At 37.0% G+C, this 17,857-nt stretch overlaps 1 protein-coding gene across 1 annotated transcript in view; it reads right to left on the reverse strand.

Annotated features, from left to right (window-relative positions):
- Positions 1-3,792: 3,792 nt before the first annotated feature.
- Positions 3,793-17,857, reverse strand: part of NKAIN2 (sodium/potassium transporting ATPase interacting 2) — a gene marked incomplete at its 5' end in the record, with an annotated part of 551,052 nt that continues 536,987 nt past the window's right edge. Inside the window, 2 exons of the mRNA XM_085314457.1 lie at positions 3,793-7,494; positions 12,923-13,004. Coding sequence (XP_085170583.1) covers positions 7,485-7,494; positions 12,923-13,004 — 92 coding nt within the window. The remainder of the gene's footprint in view (positions 7,495-12,922; positions 13,005-17,857) is intronic.

A 17,857-nucleotide genomic window follows, 5' to 3' on the forward strand; every position in this document is an offset into this window, starting at 1 on the left:
ATAGGATGGAGTTTCCAAAATCTGCCATAGGAGACCCTCATATGGTGATGACTGTTATGGCTGTCATTGTCACTGAMATTTAAATCATTTATTTCTCCTGACATTTTGCTCTTGCTGCCTAAAAGTGGGATCAGATTTTGGCCATGAAAATCACATGTGTACTGTATGTGAGTATGCAATGAACATGAGAAGTTTTACTTTTTTTTCGATTTAGAGATTCAGTGTTCCTGATACTTCAAAAACCATCCTAGAACTGGGAGGAAAAAAAGATAAAGTAGGATATAAATAAAAATATCCCCCCAAGTGAGACACAGCACTTTCAAAGCGTGGTTTCTTTTATTCTCTGTTTCATTTCTTTGTCCTTCACAGACCTCTCTYCTGCCAGCATCTACCATTTTGTAATCTATGATTTGATCTTATTATAGGTGATTTCCATATATTTATTTTTAAGTACATACTAAGACAGTATTTAAATAAAATAATTATCAAATTTATGGAAAACAAAGTGAAACTGCTGACATTCCTGAAAACATTCTTGTGTTTTCCTGGATTTGAACTACAAAAAATAAGTCAAACCAAAAATGCAACAGTTTTACTTTATTTAGTGTCAACAGAGTTCATAATGTTTTCCATATCAAGCTTTTGTTTAAAGTTTAAGCAGGTATCTACATGTTATGCTAGGCAAGACCTTACATCTCTATTCTGCGGAGCAGACAATAAAAGCAAAGATTAAATGGAAAACGTATTTTATATTAATTATAGCTGGTTAGCATTTCTCAGCACCTGAAAGGAAATAAACAGAAGTTCTCTTCTACTGGAAGCTCTCAGTATATTGGCTCAAATCATTAAATGTGGATAACTTACATTGCTACATGTCACATAGTAACATGGAAATATTTATCAGAAATTGATGAATGAAACAGGAAGAATAATGAAGAAAAATGACAGTACATATACCCTCCACAAAGGAAAATAAACAATGTAACTATTTGGTGAATAAATACCTGTAGTGCTCTTAGAAATGACTTACTGATTAATTGAATAAATCCATCAACCTTTTGTGATGGCATCAATTTGCAGTCTTTTATGTTGCTGTTTTTCCACAGCTACTGCTTTAAATGCCTTTAAAATGTAGGAGACAATATAACATATCTATATGGAGGGATCATAAGCAAGTTGGTTACTTTAGTGAGATACAATTGAATTATTTTTTACTTAACTCTCATATGCACATGCTTAAATTAACTGCATCATTATAGTTATACTTCACATTCTATCTTTTTTTTTTTTTTGCGTAGCTCTGTCTCCTAATGTTATTTTTTACCCACTCTTTGATTAATCAAAATTTAATAGCAGAGTGGAAGTATGACATCATTTTTCCCTTTTCTTTATATTGAAGGAATCTTTTTTTTTTTTTTTTTTTTTTTTTTAATATAAACCCTTTTCAGAAAGGACTGTCTTGTTTAGAGTGGTCACACATGGCACCATTCTTGTATGTGCACATAACCATCAGAAATCATAGTTGTTATAAAAGGAATACCTATCTGAAAAATAAGCACTCCACGGCTTTGTATGTGTTAAGAAGAGGTATAGGAAAAACTAAATAGAGGAGAGCATATATAAGTGATTTTGTACCCGCATCATGAAATATATTCAGATAATACCTATGTATGACTGAGAGAAATGAGGAGACAACATTTAGCACAAATGCATGTAGATACATGRATATAGATGCATGAGAGTGCTGTGAAAATTAACTCAACGGCACATACATGTTCTCCTAGGAATAAAAAGTTATTCTAAATGCTCACATATGCAGAAACCAGCCTTTCAAATGCTTGCAAGAGGAAAACAAAATCTGAGACAAATTCAGACTGACTGAAGGAGGAATCTGATTCAGTCAGCAAGTCTCAAATACATTTTATGTGAATTTTCTTCTATATCACCTGTGCCTTTTCTAACTTGAGATATTTATGACTCTCTCTGTACTCACTGAACTATAGATTTAGCAAATGTAATTGTATATTTGAAAATGATTGCTACTAGGGCTAGCTGAATCTCATGACCACTATAACACTGTCAACCTTTACAAGTCTATTAAGTGTCTCACATTATCTGGGGATTTTAGAGGATTTRTGTAACCTTTATGTTTCATGTTCTTCCAGATTTGAACACATACACAATGATGCTACCCCCTGTTATGGTAAATACTTTCATTATATGAAAAGTGTGAAACAGTAAATATGAAAAAAGAGCAGTACATAAGCTAATTAGGGTTTATGGAGAAGTATTGAGACCGAGTGGGAGAGAGAGAATGGAACAAGAAGATGGTGATACGGGAAAAGAAAGGAACTATATGAAATAAGAGATGCTGGAAAACGTCTGGGAGTCCAGAAGACTGTTGAAGAGCACAAGCTGAATATGAGCATTCTCCTTCACATTTAGCTCCAGATGACTTATCTGCCTGCAGGATAAAGAAAAGGCCAAGAGAGCAGTTTGGTAACAGGTAGTAGTAAAGCATCTTCCAATGGTGAATGTAGAGGTCTGGTTTTCTGTTTAGGAGATTTAATTTTGGATCAGAGGTGACCATATGCTATTTTTTGAATGATCAAGTTAGACACTGTCAATCCTATCTACTCAAAATAATAATTCCAAGGCATTTGAAAGTCCTGAGAGCTACATTTTCCACTCAGCAGAGAACAGAAAAGATAATGTTTGATTGAACCTGATGAAAAAACTCTTTTGTAATGTCAACAGGATTTGGATGAGGCTCATAAAAGACAGATTTATCAGCTGGCTTCTGAGACAATAACTAGTGAGATTTTTAAGAGAAGAGTATGTTTTGAAAAGACTTCTGTGCATGAGGGGTAATGAATAATATGTATGATGCTGCTTAACATTAGGTGTAATATCCTTCTTTCTATCGCACCTTGCTATGTCCAGGTCACAACTCCAACTGGCTGCTATTGCCTCTCTTGGTAAAAGTCTGCATGGGGGGACTTGGTAGGACATGAGACCAAGCAGAGTTGATTCTTCCAGTCCATGACTTGAGATGAAGCTGATTAGTGAATACATAAAGAAAGGGTCCTTCACCAACTCTTCTGTGTGTTGCCGCTTCTATATGTGAATGAATAACTGCAGTCTCAAGGGCAGTTTCTTTCATACCTGGTAATTACATTTAATATTGCATGTAATTTGGGGTGCATTGATTAGCATACCATCATCTGGTCTACATTTTTCTCAAAGGAACACTAGACGCAATGATTCCTGCTGCATTTCTACGTATTGGTACTTTAATACAATTTGTGTCACCTTTAGGATTTGTCTCCAGTCCACATACACTAGATAGGAGCTAGATTCACACCAGCTGGACGACAAATTCAAAAGGTTTATCAGTTTCCTCTCAGCTTAGCTTGAAGGGGCTCATCAGAAGAAACAAACACGCTCCATACATGGGGCTTTCCAACCATGATAGAAAAATTCTCATCCTCTGATTAATTACCTCTAAAAGGAAAACAAAGAACAGGAAATAAAAATCTTCAGATTCACGCCATATGAAATTTTGTTTTACCTTGAAAAGTCTCAGTTATGTTGGACAGTGAGTTATTGTTAATGTGCTCAAAGTGATGACAAGAATGCAAATGATTAACACCTCCAGGCTCTGAATTATTAGCTCTCCTATCAGGATTTATCCAGGAATCAACATATGTTTTACTAGAYTTTTCCAAAATGCTGTACAATAGCTGAGTATTGCAACCAGTGCTTTAATTAAGCACGTGGGGCACAAGCCTTATCTCCTTACCTGGCTGAAAAGCATCACTTGCAGTATAGTTATGACATAAAAAACCGCAACAGCAATAACTAATGAATGCKCCTACTATGGAAGAGTCTTGGGAGAGCACAACCAAGCATATTCAAATGTAAACAGCTMTGCTCTTCTTTTATTAGGTGACCTCAGGTAAGCTATCAAAATATGTGAGCTCTATAAAGAGGATGTTTCAGACMGGATTTCAYGTTTTCAGTTTTGGGACAATGAACAACGGATAAAGAAAATCAATGCAGTGGAAATATCCGAGTTACATAGCTCCTGCTTAACAAGGATTACTTACGCAATACATAACACTGTTGCAACTGTAGACCTATCAGAGACTTAAAATTCCTGATGAGTGGCCAAAAAAGATGTTTTCTAAATGAAGAGTTTATTGCAGTCAGCCTTGTAAAAGAAACCTTTTAGTGCCAGTGATAACAAAAATATGTGCTACTTATGACTGAATTAAAATGAAGTCGTGACCTGGCAATTTCTGTTCAATGCTGTCACATCTATGCACTGTACAGATCAGGATTGTCRTCATGTAAACGTAATAGGATTATTTATCCTGCATTGTTGCTGAGCTGGAAACAGAAATTCTGAGTTTTCTACAAGTTGTGAATAGCATCAGGGGGCCATGAATAGCTTGGAAACCTATATTTTTCCATTTATTTTTAAATGCAAATTACACTAGTCAAAAAATCACTTTTGTTAAAAATACATTCAGAATTAACAAATGCAAAAAGAAAAAAAAAAGACACATTTGGATTGTATCTCTTGCCTTCTGAATATTTAAGTTTATAACAAAAGCCAGCCTAGAAAAATAACATTCTTTACTGGATTTTGAGGAGGATACACCTGTACAAATCAAAAATGTCATCCAGATGTTCTCACACTACTGTGCTCTAAATTGCTTCCAAARGAGATCTGTCCACTAATCATTTAGTTTAGTAGTCAACAGTCCTAAGTTCTTTTTAATGGTGATGCTGTAACTGCAACTCAAGCAGGGTTATGAATACCAGCTTCTACATGTGTGTATATATAAATATATATATACAGCGTGTATGTGAGTGTGTGTATATCTATTCTATATGTAATATATGAATACACATTTACCGTTGTAATACTTAATAGTTATATGTGCTTCCTATTTCCTAAGCACTGTACAAACATTGACAATTCAAACCTCACAAAAAGCCTGTGAGGCATTTATTAGCCCCATTTTATAGATGGGGAGACTAAGATACAGAGAAATTAAGGCCAAACTTTTATAAATTAGTTAGACCTAAAAACTATCTATAGACACTTCAGTAAATTATCTGACTTCTAAAATCTCTAAGTACCGGTAGATGCCATTTTGAGAGCAAACACTGAAAGATATAAAAACTGTTTTTGAAAACTGAATCACTGTTTATGTGCCTAAACTGTTTTCTTTTATGCTAGAAAGTCATTTTTATAGAAATATGATTTCAGTTAACTTTTATACAGGGAAGGTTGAAATACCCTGGTATGATATTTTCATTACATTTAAACTTTTAAATGATCTTTAATATTGTACATCTGCTATATTTAATACAACATAAAAGTAGAAACTTCCAAAATTTTTCAGTTTTTGGGAAATTTCAGCYTGGCACTTGGAGCTGTATGATCAGACATCTCATTTCAGGTACCCAAGTGTGAAAATTTGAATTAGGGATCCCAATCAGCCAAGAATGCTTTACGGGATGAGGCTGAAGTGACTTGCCTAATTCATGCAGGAACTCATTAGCAGGATTTAGGACTGGAATCCTTGGCTCTATGCACAAGMCATTTCTTGGATTACGCAGCCTCTATCACTAGTTTTTCTTGTGTAATATATATACATACACATACACACACACGTATATATATATAGATATAAATCTCACTGAATAAATGTAAATACAGATCCTGAACATGTCCCATATCTAATATTTGGTGGTGAATGCCTGTTCCTCTGTCACTGTCCAGAGTTACTGCYTGTGACACATTACATCCATGCAAACACAGCAAAGGGCATTGGTTTGTATAGAGATGAATAAGTGGAGCTAGTGCACAGGTCATGGGAACTCAGAAGCCATGGGGACATGAAGGTCTGGGGAGCAAGGAAAAGAGAGTCGCTCGGGGGCAGCTTGAGCTTTTCCAATGACTGAACCTCCCTCTCGCCCTCAAAAGCTATACGGTCACCTAAGGTGTGATAGGTGCATGTGTTTGCGCTGGTTCTGAGCAAAGAAACAATGACGATTCAAGTTCCTGAAAAGCCTGAGCAAAATATTTTTTCCTCCTAATGAAAGCCATCTAAGTGCTTGAAAATACAGATCAAATTTAGAACAAAACATATGTTCCTAGGAGTTCAGAGTATTTCATATACACATTGACCTACTAGCAAAATTCCCAAAGGCATCTTGTTGCCAACTACGTAACAGCACAGTTTTTTTCAGCCACAATAATACAGGAAGATAAAATACACGTTCTAACACACAACAGATCCCCCGAATATACCACAAAAAGGTCTCCAATATTTCATCAACTCAGCTAGTCCCTCCCCCCACTCCCCAACCAAAAAGAAAAATAAAATATATAGTTCCCTTATGATGCAATTAGAAAAGAAAAATGCTCACTTACAGAGAATTTTTAGTTGAAATTAGATATAAAAGAGTAAACATAGCTAGTATATATTCAGTTGGCCTTGGTTGATAGAAATCTGCGGATGTCTCTGTCATTAGTAAAAGACATTTAGAGATAGCTATAAAAGCACCTACAGTATGATAAATAAAAACAGCGGGATTAAGAAGCACTGTTTCTGCTGCTTATTTCCAGTAGGTTCAGTTATTAGTTTATGTTACCCTTTTCCCCACCCTGGCCCCCAAAAGATCTAATTAAGATCTAATTTTCTTTTCTTTTTYTTTTTAATCATTATAAACTATTTGTATCTTGACCACTGTGGAGCCTCAAAAGTAAAGCACTTTTCTGAGAGCTGGCAGTTTTCTACTCAGTYGCTCTGCYGAGGAGCAACAGAGCCTTATTCCCTGACATGAAAACAAAACAGAACAAAACAAAGAAAACCACTGACTTAGAAATCGTTCAGAATTAACAACAGCATGTTGAGCCTAAAGGACGTTACTTCAGAAAGCTTGCACTGAGTTTCTCTGATGTGCAACGCAGTAGGGTTAAGGCAAGTATGAACTGTACAGCCTTCAGGGCAAACAACGTGCTGTCCAGTGACTTCTGTCGCAAGGTCATCCTGGTATTTTTAGCATCWTGTTGACTGCGGAGACTTGATGTGGCCAGGAGTGCAAAGGGGCTCTGAAAGCACCAAACGGGGTGGGTTCATGTCTTAATCCAGATGGGCAGGACTGGTGGTGGTCAGGGTAGGGAAGAGACAGAAGATGGCACCAATGCCTCCGCTCTGACCCTCCTGCGCCTTGTAGTGGGACGCTGGGAGGCAGGAGGTCCAAAGTGCGAGTCCTGGGCATCTCCTTCTGTACCCAGTAGAAAGAGGGGCTGAATGTGCCCGTTTATTTTTGTATCAATGTTCAATCAGCATTTTTTTTAAAACACAAAAACTGGATTTTTTTGCTCTTTGTAGAATCTAGGGGGCCATCCTGAAACAGTTTCTTAGACAGGTCCTCCAGCCCCTGTTGAGTAGTCCCCATGTTTACTTTGACCTAAGAGAGACAGGAAAAGAAAGATATTTTAATCCATTAGAGACACATCTGACAACCACCCTGCAGCTCCTGTGCCCATCTGCAAGCAAGTGTAAGCAGCMAACTGGTAACAGTTCAGCTATATGTGGGATGAGGCTAGCAGAAAGGAAACACTGTTTGCTCAGGTGATCTCTTGACTCTCTTTGAAACATCATTAAAGAAGTCAGTGTAGGTTTTCCAAGCCATTCTAGGCAGGAATAATTAACCGTACACTTCTGTCAGACTGCTGACCATGTATAGCTGGAAGATGACCCGAACAATAATAATCCACCAAGAACGCAGCAATCTTTACGAAAACAATTGACATTAGACAGAACAGAAAGGCTGAGTTACGGGTGCATGGGAAAGCTGCCCTGAGGCTCACTCTAAAAGCAGCGYGTATGTGTGAGTGCCACAGTGTCTGTGAAGCTAACAAGTGCTATGGTTAAACTTGCATTTTGTAACTCTTGACTTTCACAGTCTAAAACAGACAAGTTGCTGCTCATTTCTAGATAGGGTTTAGCTGGTGGTTTATTCAAATGAAGTGTTGCCTATGATGTCTGAATTCCACAAACATGGGTCTTAGGAAGTCCAGCTCAAGAAACCAGTATCACAGCAGATTTTTACTGCGTGAACATGCTGAGTGTTGTGCTGGTTATACATTAGCTCCTGGTTTYTGTGTCTTGATTATGTTGCATTGTTGCTTCAAATGAATCATAAAGTAGTTATCTTCAGTTTAGTGTATGTGAAATCATCTGGACAAATGGCTACAGCTTTAGGCTAGGAGACCAGGATGATGCATAAGTAAAATTCAATAAAATACAACAGAAAAGATGGGAACAGGTACTAAGGCAAATGCACTAGAAAAAAAATCCCAATTACTGACTCAAATTTCCTTCAACATTTGGAGAAAATTAACATTCCTATAGTCAGAGACTCCTGTAAAGTAAGCACATTCTAATGAAAAAACAATGCCTACAAATAGTTCTGTGTAGCATGAACATACATRAGCAGGCATATATGTRTGTGTATATATATGGGTGTGTACATGGAAGTGTGTGTATGCGTGTGTGTATATATATGTGTATATATACATAATATGTATATATAATGCATAGATCCTTAGGCTTCACAGAGTTCAAGACAAGCAAGCTTTGCCTCAGGGCTGAACTGCTCTTGAACAATTTATCCAGTGCATTGGKCATCAGTATCAGACATGCATTTTTTTTTCTTTTTGCTTCACTTCTTTTTTTGAATGAACAAGTTTTACTGGGAAAATYTTAAAGAAAAATCTCTCTTCCCTCCCTCCTTCCTGCTGATTTYAGAACAGTGCTCATGCAGTGCAATCTTGTTCCATGGCTATAACTGTGTTTTTCTCATGTGCAGCAAAACCAGTGCCATAGAACAGCTCTTAGTGTTCAGTCACCTTCCTTGGTCACCTCCCAAGAGGTCTCTTGACAATTGATTTCCATCATCTTATTGTGTACTTGTCCCACTGTCTGGAAATGAGCACTGGCATCTTCAGCGCCGAATGCCAACAAGCTGCTGTTCTGGACATCAGCCGTGGTGTGCTGCAAGGAGGTACGCGAGCAGCAGGTCTGTCTCCTTCTGTCTAGAATGCGTATTCGTTTTGAAGGGACTGCCTAGGCTTCTTGGCTTGCACAGCGCAGAGCACGCTGCTGGCACTTCAATAACAAAAATAGCCATTTACATCTAGAGTAGATAAAAGTCATGATAACCCCCTTTCCCACCTCCAAACTGATGTTTTATTTATATCATATTTTTAAATTGAATATATTTTGCTCCTTAAAAATAAGGCAATTTAAACTAAMTGTGAAATTGGGACAGTTGATGAGAAGGAGAACTGTGACAGGAATTCAAAGCCTAAAATATAGAGAAAAGAGACAAAGTGAGTCTGATTCTAATAATTCTAACTATTTAAGGAAATAGTAGCCAGAGAGTCACCTCAATTCGCTGTCTATGGGCAATGCTCCCTTTTCATAAATCAGTTTAAGTATCAAACATTTTTCAATAATTCTTTTTTTTTCTTGAAGTCTCCTGTTCATTTATGGTAGTTTTACATAACTAATTAAGCTTCATATTAATATTCTGCATGCATTTAAATTGAGTTCAAACATTTTTATAAGTGCAGCTTAACTGATATTGCAAACAAAAAGTAAAATTCTTAAGTAAAAAAAAACCCTGACACAACAGAAATGCAAAACCAGGGGTCTTAATAAATCAATATAATTATTTAATTGCACACCTAAGTTCGTGTAGGTTCAACTGTAGCCTTCAAATTAACAATGCAAAGTGCTAACTTTAGCACATAAGTGAAAACTGGTTGCAATACTGTGTCTTAGCATTCAGCAATTACTAAGACTTAGCATTCCTTCAGGACGATAATTAAACTGCACATGTATAAAACAGTTAAAGCTGATTTATAATCCCCTTGATATAAATTAGTCTGGCTGGAATAAAAGTTTGTGTTGATGAAATTCTGTCATTGTTATCCATTAAATCAATTCACCTCTGCAAATAGGATGTCAGTGCTGGCTGAGAGCTACCACAGAACTCTATACATATTTAAGGTCTGCACTATTTCTCTATATGAATCCATCTGATAAACATGGGGAGGGCTTTCTGTGCTCATTACTGAAATATATGTTGAGATTTGCATTTCAGCCGGACCTGTATAATCATTAGAAGCTGATACTGTTCTCGTAAGCTCTTCAAAGCTGAGGTCATGTTCTTTTCTTTGCTTTTGCAGCACGCCTAACATGCTAGCCTATAACAAAAAGAAGTTTTATTTGTGCCTTTGGAAGTAGTTAGTAGCCAGATGATTTGAAGGAAACTATTTCCTTTATCTCTTACGAGCCCAGAGCTCCGCATGAGTTGCACTCTGTTTGAGACCAAAAGGCAGAGCATGCAAAGGTAGCAACAGGCTGTTTTATATCTTCTTGATCTTTTTGCAGGAATTAGACTCGATGTTTAATTTATCCTCCACTGCCCATGGATTCAAAGAGCTATTACAACAGTTGATAAATTCATGGAAATAGTTATATGGATATAGTTATATAGATATGTATGGATATGGATTGGTATAGATATAGTAGATATCCATCTATATCCTAGATGGATATATTCATAGCCTGGACATCTGTGACAGTATGGCAATGGACCTACTAAAATTGCTTTCCAATTCTACCCCCGGCCTCTCTATATTAAATGATTCTTATGATTTACTCAACCTCCAAGGATACTGAGCATTGTAAGGTGCAGGTGACACTGGCTAGAGAGTAATGTAAAGTCCTTATTTTTTTTTCCTTTTTTCCTTGAGTACTATGAGTGCTAACACTGATGTTYTGCAATGGACAAGATCCCTGGGGAATGAAATCCTTCCTCTCAACAAATAAAGCTTTAAAACACTAAGTATAGTCTGCTGTTATAGTATCAGTGTGTTGTGACTTCCAGTACATATTATTGCTGWAAGCAGTGCTACAAGTAGATCAAACCATGGCTTGATTAATTTAACATTCAAATTTGTTGCTCTGCTACCTAATGCTCTGCCTAAATCTACAGAGCAACTGCAGTGTGAATACATATGGATGTATTCCTAATGTGCTTCAGCTGTAAATAATAGAAAGTTATTTCTAAGCGCTAAGTAATTACTAAATGCCTGTTAAGGACTGATTGTACACAAAAAGATTAAAAAGAGGGAGAGAACCTTGTCAAATACTATAAAGTCACAGGGAAACATAAAGTATTTTTGACTGTTGCTGGGMCATGATTATACTTTTGTGGCTGATTGACCAAAGCATCAATTTACATGCTGATTTTTGTCTCCCAGTTAAGATAGCAAAATCACCTATATACTGGTGAGAAAGCTGCAGCGGAATATGTCAGAATACAGTTTACATGGATGTATCATGTATCTCTCCATCCGAGCTACAAGCCTAAAAATATTGCCTTCTTCTTTTCATGGCTCTAGTGTTCTTTCCAGTCAGTATAAAGAGGCTCAGTAAATGCAATCTGCTGCTCTGGAAGAAACACTGAGAGCATAAAGAGAATGGGATAATATCTCAGCTAGAGGCTCCATATGTTGATGGCAAGGCGTAGTATACCGAGAAAGAAATAGGATTAGAATTGTTCTAAGTACCTATGAACTGCATGTAATACAAGGAAGGAAATAACATTTTCTAAATGTACAGCACAGTGCCAAAAGTGCAGGTGAAAAATCTTTACACGAGCACAGACGGACGGGAAGCTAAAGTTAAAATGACATTGGAGATATGCACTATTGTAATTGGAGATTATTAAAAAACTCCTAACAGTACTCCCAAATGGCCTGATCCTAAGCACTACCGCAGAATTGATTGTTTCACTGATAAATGAGTAAACGTCACTTCCATGCAAAAATCCACTAATCCATTAGCAGATTTGCTTCCAGTTATCAGAATAAATGAAATTATATTCAAGTATGAATAGAGAATATTTTGGATGGATGTTGTTTGCCTGTATTTAGTTCTTTTCCTCAAAACAAATATTCAGGAGAGAAACAAAGGCAAAAAGTAAATGTTATCCCTTTGTGAGCTATCACATGCTGTACTTTTACCATATAGGCCAGTGATGGCAAGTAAAAAGCAATTCAAAAGTCTGCAGAAGTGAGTAAGATTTAGCTGGGGAGTGRGGACTGCTCTGAATGGCACCTGGCATCCATACAGGAAATATTTGGAGAGCTTTATTTCTGGACCCAATCTATGGCTGGGTGTGGGCTCCAGTGTGAATGTGCTCCAGTTGTGTGTAGGTACTGAGATTTGGTATCCTCTTTCAATCCTCATATATATCAGGCTGCATTTTTAGGGAGTGGATAGAGCTGTCAGTCTTACTGGTGAGATATAACATTGTTTTCTATTCAGATTGCTCTAAAAGTGATATGTTTTTACAAATTTTTAAAATATGAAGACTGCAAATGAAGTAGAGAAGGACCTCACGGAATACGTGTTCTGGTAAATGAATGCTAAATGCATCTACTAAATTTATCAGGTTGCTGAACTTTGATAAGTCTTAATAAAGCCACTTTTATACATCCAAGTCCTGGTCAGATCTGACTAGTTTTTACTAAAGAAAATTCTCATTGCTTTTGAGTGGAACCTGCATGAATGAAAATGGAGTAAAATCAGGTGAGAGCTCAGTGTTATTTAAACAACTGTGACACATTGTATCCTGCCTTAAGAAATCATTATCATACAACAGAAGGGTAATGTTGCTRCTTAAGTATAGCTTGAATTCAGTCTGTCAAAAAGGCTTCTGCCTATTCTGAATTTTTAAGTCACATCATCCTTCAGCTTAATGATCCTTTAATATCAGCCTGGCACTCTGCAGAATATCTCAAAAGTTAAGTACTCACATATACATGGGCTGTAGCTGTAAATGAGATGTCTTCTGTGGGCCTTGATAGCCGTAAGAGTCGAATCCACCTATAAAATCAACTGAAGAAGGGGGAAATAGCTTTCATTAGCAACATCTTTTCAGAAGAGATAGGCACTATCATTTAAGAACCACCCAATACACAGATTATTTTTGATGGACCTCTTAATAATCTGTTAAAATTAGACCATCTAATTGTGGAGATGCAAAAAAAGGGTAGGAAACGGGAAAAAGCAAAGTCTTTAGATTTTTAAATTAATCACAGGAAGACAATAAGGGATTTATAAAAGCCATCTGTCTGTCAGAAAGAGCTGCACATCATTCTCTTTCAAGTAGACCACCTCACTAGAGCACAAAATGACTTTCTATTCAGATATTACAAATGCTGTAAACCATTTATTTATTGGCATGAATGCATTGCTTCTGACTGTGATTACTGTGTCAAGCTTGTTGACATACTGTGGTTCGGCGATGTAGAGGAGAAAGCACATTGATCCTACTCTGTTTGAGAGACAGAAGATTCCCTGCTTTGACATTTGGGTTGAAATGCACAAACAGGGGACTGGAACAGTTTATCTGAGCTTCAGACACAAGACTTCACAGATCTAAGCAAACCAACATTTCTCTCAAGACACTGGAGGTTTATGGGAAGGTTGTAGGGAAATGTTATTAATTCATACTACTGCCAGTTCCCAGTGGTCTTCTCATGTTTATTTTAAACAATTTCCAAAGTGATTCACTCTCATCTGAGTCTGAGGCCCCTGCCTGTCTGCTGTAACATGTTCTTGCACTGGTAAAAGTGTGCCTTTTGCTTCCTTTGCACCAAGACCCAGCTATGGCTTTTGGGGGTTGTTTGTGGGCAGCTCTCATCCCTGAAATACTGTCATATATACTGTCATAAATACTCACATACAAGATGTGAATTTGACTTTACTTTGACAGAARAAGACAGAGAGTTCAGATACAGAGGTGCCTTCCTCATCAATCTGGGCACTTCTCAGACTGACTGTATGTACATCGAAAGCAAAAAGAAGGAATAAAAAATCTTTGGTATCAGATAATTTCCTACGGATCTAAAATGAAGTAACATTCACATAAAAATTCATGAAACATTAATTTACAATCCTCAATTTGAGAACTTTCATGGTGGACGGAGTCCTTAATATTTGCATTTATGAGATTATTTTATCCTAAGGTAACTCTCAATGTGCTCCATACTGAACAATGCATTCACATGCGGTCCAGGAATGTTATAAAACCAAATTCTTGTGCACTGGTTTGCAATAGCCACCGAACACTAGACTGAACAGCTGTGATATGTCACCACTGCAAACACAGACAAGTTGAAGCTGCCTTTTCCCCTGGCCACAGTGGAAGGAAATTTCCCCAAGGAAATCGTTTAGTTCATCCTGGGCTTTGCGGCAGTATTAAATATACCTGTATCCCAGAATGATGTTTTACTAAATTAATTCCTGACATATCTAATGAAAGAGTTTCTATAGTCTATCCGTGTTGCCTCTCCCTGTGCCTAACTTACTAATGTCTAATTTAAATTTAATTTCCTGCAAATTAAAAACTTTTCTACTTCTTCATCTTTTCTCCCAATGGACATGAAGACAAATGAGCCATTTTTTCTTTTATAACTACTTTTAAACATTTTTTTGAAAAGTATTTTCAGGTTATCTATCTTTTCTAGATTTAAGCCTAGCGAATTGTTTCAGCTTTTTCTTATGGTACACGTTTTCAAAATCTTTAAATTTTCTATTTTGATCCTTAGCCCACTTACATTTCTTTTAAAATGTGATGCACAGATCAGAACTAACTGGTACAATTGACATGGAGGTATTGGCCACCATATTGTGAGCCSCATACACCTCCTCRGATCTTTCTTTCTCTCTCTCTCTCTCTCTCTCTYTTTTTTCCCACTTTTTGTCACCAGCAGTAGTCTAGCCAGTTAATTTCTATTTTGTCTGAATACATTTGATTTCTCCTTTCCCCCAGAAGTTCTTTTGCACTTCTCTATAGAATTTCATCTGCTTGATTTCAGGCTGCTTCTCAAGATCATTTTTGAGTCCTAATCCTATCTTAAGAAGTGATTGAATATCTCCCACTCTGGCTTCATMWTMTTATTATTATTATTATTATTATTATTATTTAATAAATGTTCTCTCGTCTATCATTCTTGCTGTTAGCTACAATAATGAAGAGAATTATTTCACTACTGAGGTCCCACTGAGATCCCATCTGAAATGTCATCCCAGCTGGTTGGTAACTAAATTTTAAATACAATTCTGAGCACAACCTATGATGACTTTTATCTGGACAGTACTACTCTGGCTTGCTTACAAAAATTTCATAGGATCAAAATCCTGCTAAAATCAGGATAAATTCCATTTATTGCTTCCTACTTATTCACTGTCTGTAATCATCAGAAGAACTTTTTAACAACATAATCATGTCTTTGGAAGCATATTAAGTTTATAAGCTGAAATGAAGAATTCCCTATAGGATTATTGCTGAATGAAGTGCTAGGCTGGGACGATATGAAAAGTCTCTTATTCAAATGCAAAGATTGCAACAAAAAGAAGGGAAAGGCTTTACTGTAACTATGGTTTGTTGGATTTTGCCCAGTTTTTCTTGTTTTCCCCACTCCTGTCCCCTGACAACACAAGCCAGAAAATATGCGTGTTGGACTGAATGTCCAGCTGGTGTCAAGTCTTGTCATTTTATGGATGTTATCAGAGCATTTGCCCTGACTTGCATTTTTTGTGAGCTTCCCAAGAGCCTTCAAGCAACCAGTAAATCATTATTATAAGGTTGCAAGCATGCATCTGTTTTGCAGACATGGTGTGAAAGGTCTTAAGGGTGTTTTTAGGGTCATCTTCAAAAAGCTAATCTAAGATATTAATAAAAAGATTTCTGTAAGTGAAAGGAGTTTGTGGGCACATGAGAAAGATGTATGCCTATTTTCTCTGTAGACATTGTGTCTCAACTATCGCACAAAGTAAACATAAAGTGTTAACAAGCCAGATTGTAAAGTGACAAACAAGATGGGCTTGTAGAGACCTTTCTGCTTTAGGCTGACAGTAGACGATCCCGCATGCATAACCTGATGATGGTAGGGCAGAGGATATTATTGTGACCTTGTTAAAAACATACAGTAGTTTCTTACACACAACAACAAACTTTGCAAGGTAGGCAAAGGAAAAGGTAGATAATAGGAGGGGAACTCCAATGCAAAAGAATTTCAATAATTTCTTTGAAGCAAGTTTTTCTTTTCTTTATGGTGGCAGTTTCTCAGTTAGCACTGCAAAACCTGTGGTGCCCAGACTGTGTTAAAAGCTCCCTGTGGACTCTGAGCCAGTTTCTTAAAGCATGCAAAACACTGCCCTTTCTGCAGGCATTTTATCCTGGCTGTGCCTGAAAGGTCACTAAAAGTGTCATACAACCGATATGTTCCCGGCAGCAGTAACATGAGATGAATAAAATAAGGCTTATTAGCTGAAGTGCTACAGATGCTTCCATTCTTAACTTTATCCATCAAACACATTTTTTGACTACTATATTTTACATTCATCTTACATGTCACTGCTATCAGAAGTGCCTCTTTTGTCATGTTTTGCCTTAGTAAAAGCACACATACATGTATAAACAAATACAGTCTTGTTCTTTTGAAAGAACTGCTTTCTTGAAATCTCATCTGCTGAGATGCTTATTTCCCTAGCTAGACTGCCTAAAGCATGATAATAACTGTGCTATTTATCTGTAAAAAATGTTATAAGAAATTCATCATGAGTGTTTTCTTTCTTCGCTAGTTTTAAGGGGCTTCTTAGGCATATGATTGCTGTTACTGGTGTACCACAAACATTTTCTGGGACATATGGTTCAAAATTCGGACATATTTTCTATTGCTAAGCACCCACAGGGATGTGATGTTTTAGCCTCTGCTCACAGTCACGGTCTCCACTGTCTCCAATGTATATCCAGACAGGATGAGAGGCATAAATGCATTCTTCATATCTGATTTCTGGAAGTTGCGGTGTATAAAGGGACTGAGATGATACACTTGCACAAAAGAAGATCCCATTAGCATGGATGTGCGTATGGGAGAAGGAAGGGACTCTACAAAGCTAACAGTGAGAAGCAATAAAACTCAAATCAACAGATGGACAAAGAGAAAGGAAACAGTATGCAATGAAAACAACAAGAAATTTTCTTATAGAAAGCACAAGGAAAGATTTTGAAAAGAAATCATAAGACTAGATGCTATTCTCCTCATGAAAAGTTTCCTCTGTAAAAYATAAATGCGGAAGAATAAAGATTCAGGCTAATATATAATTTTAGCTTCAGTTACTTCATTGAAGCAGTGATAATTTATATTAGCTTAGGATCTGACCCAAAGAGTCATTTAGGGCATATGGGCATAGAAATATGACAGACATTATGGCTTTTCTTGCATTTTAGTTAGCATGCAAAAATCAGTGCAGATTAGATATAAAAGGATTTAGATTTCAGAAAACTGGAGGTGGAAGACTGGCTTTATCTGCAATGAAAATGAAAAGGAAAGGTTGGGAAATAGCCATGTACATGGCCAATCTGTGACCTCCAGGATTTGTCCGCTTTCAGGCCCTCTTCTTTCTTTGTTCCTTTGCTGTTATTGTCTTCACGATTCTCCCTTCCTGCCCTTGATACATGAGGCTGTACCTCTCATGACCGAATGTATTGTCACCACTCAACCCTGGCTTCACCACAACGTCCGCTTCCTGCCCACAGCTCCTTCTTTAAAAGTAAAAAAGCCTTTGGTAGTAATTTTGTAACCCAGCTGACTAGCACTGATTCCTCCTCTCTTCCTTCCATTCTTCCATCTCCCTGAAGAAACAGTGAGGGAGTCCCACAAGCTCACCCCCAAGTTCAC

Source organism: Rhea americana, unplaced genomic scaffold (assembly GCF_003343005.1).
Source record: "Rhea americana isolate MKP2758 unplaced genomic scaffold, rheAme1 scaffold_110, whole genome shotgun sequence".
NCBI lineage: Eukaryota > Metazoa > Chordata > Aves > Rheiformes > Rheidae > Rhea > Rhea americana.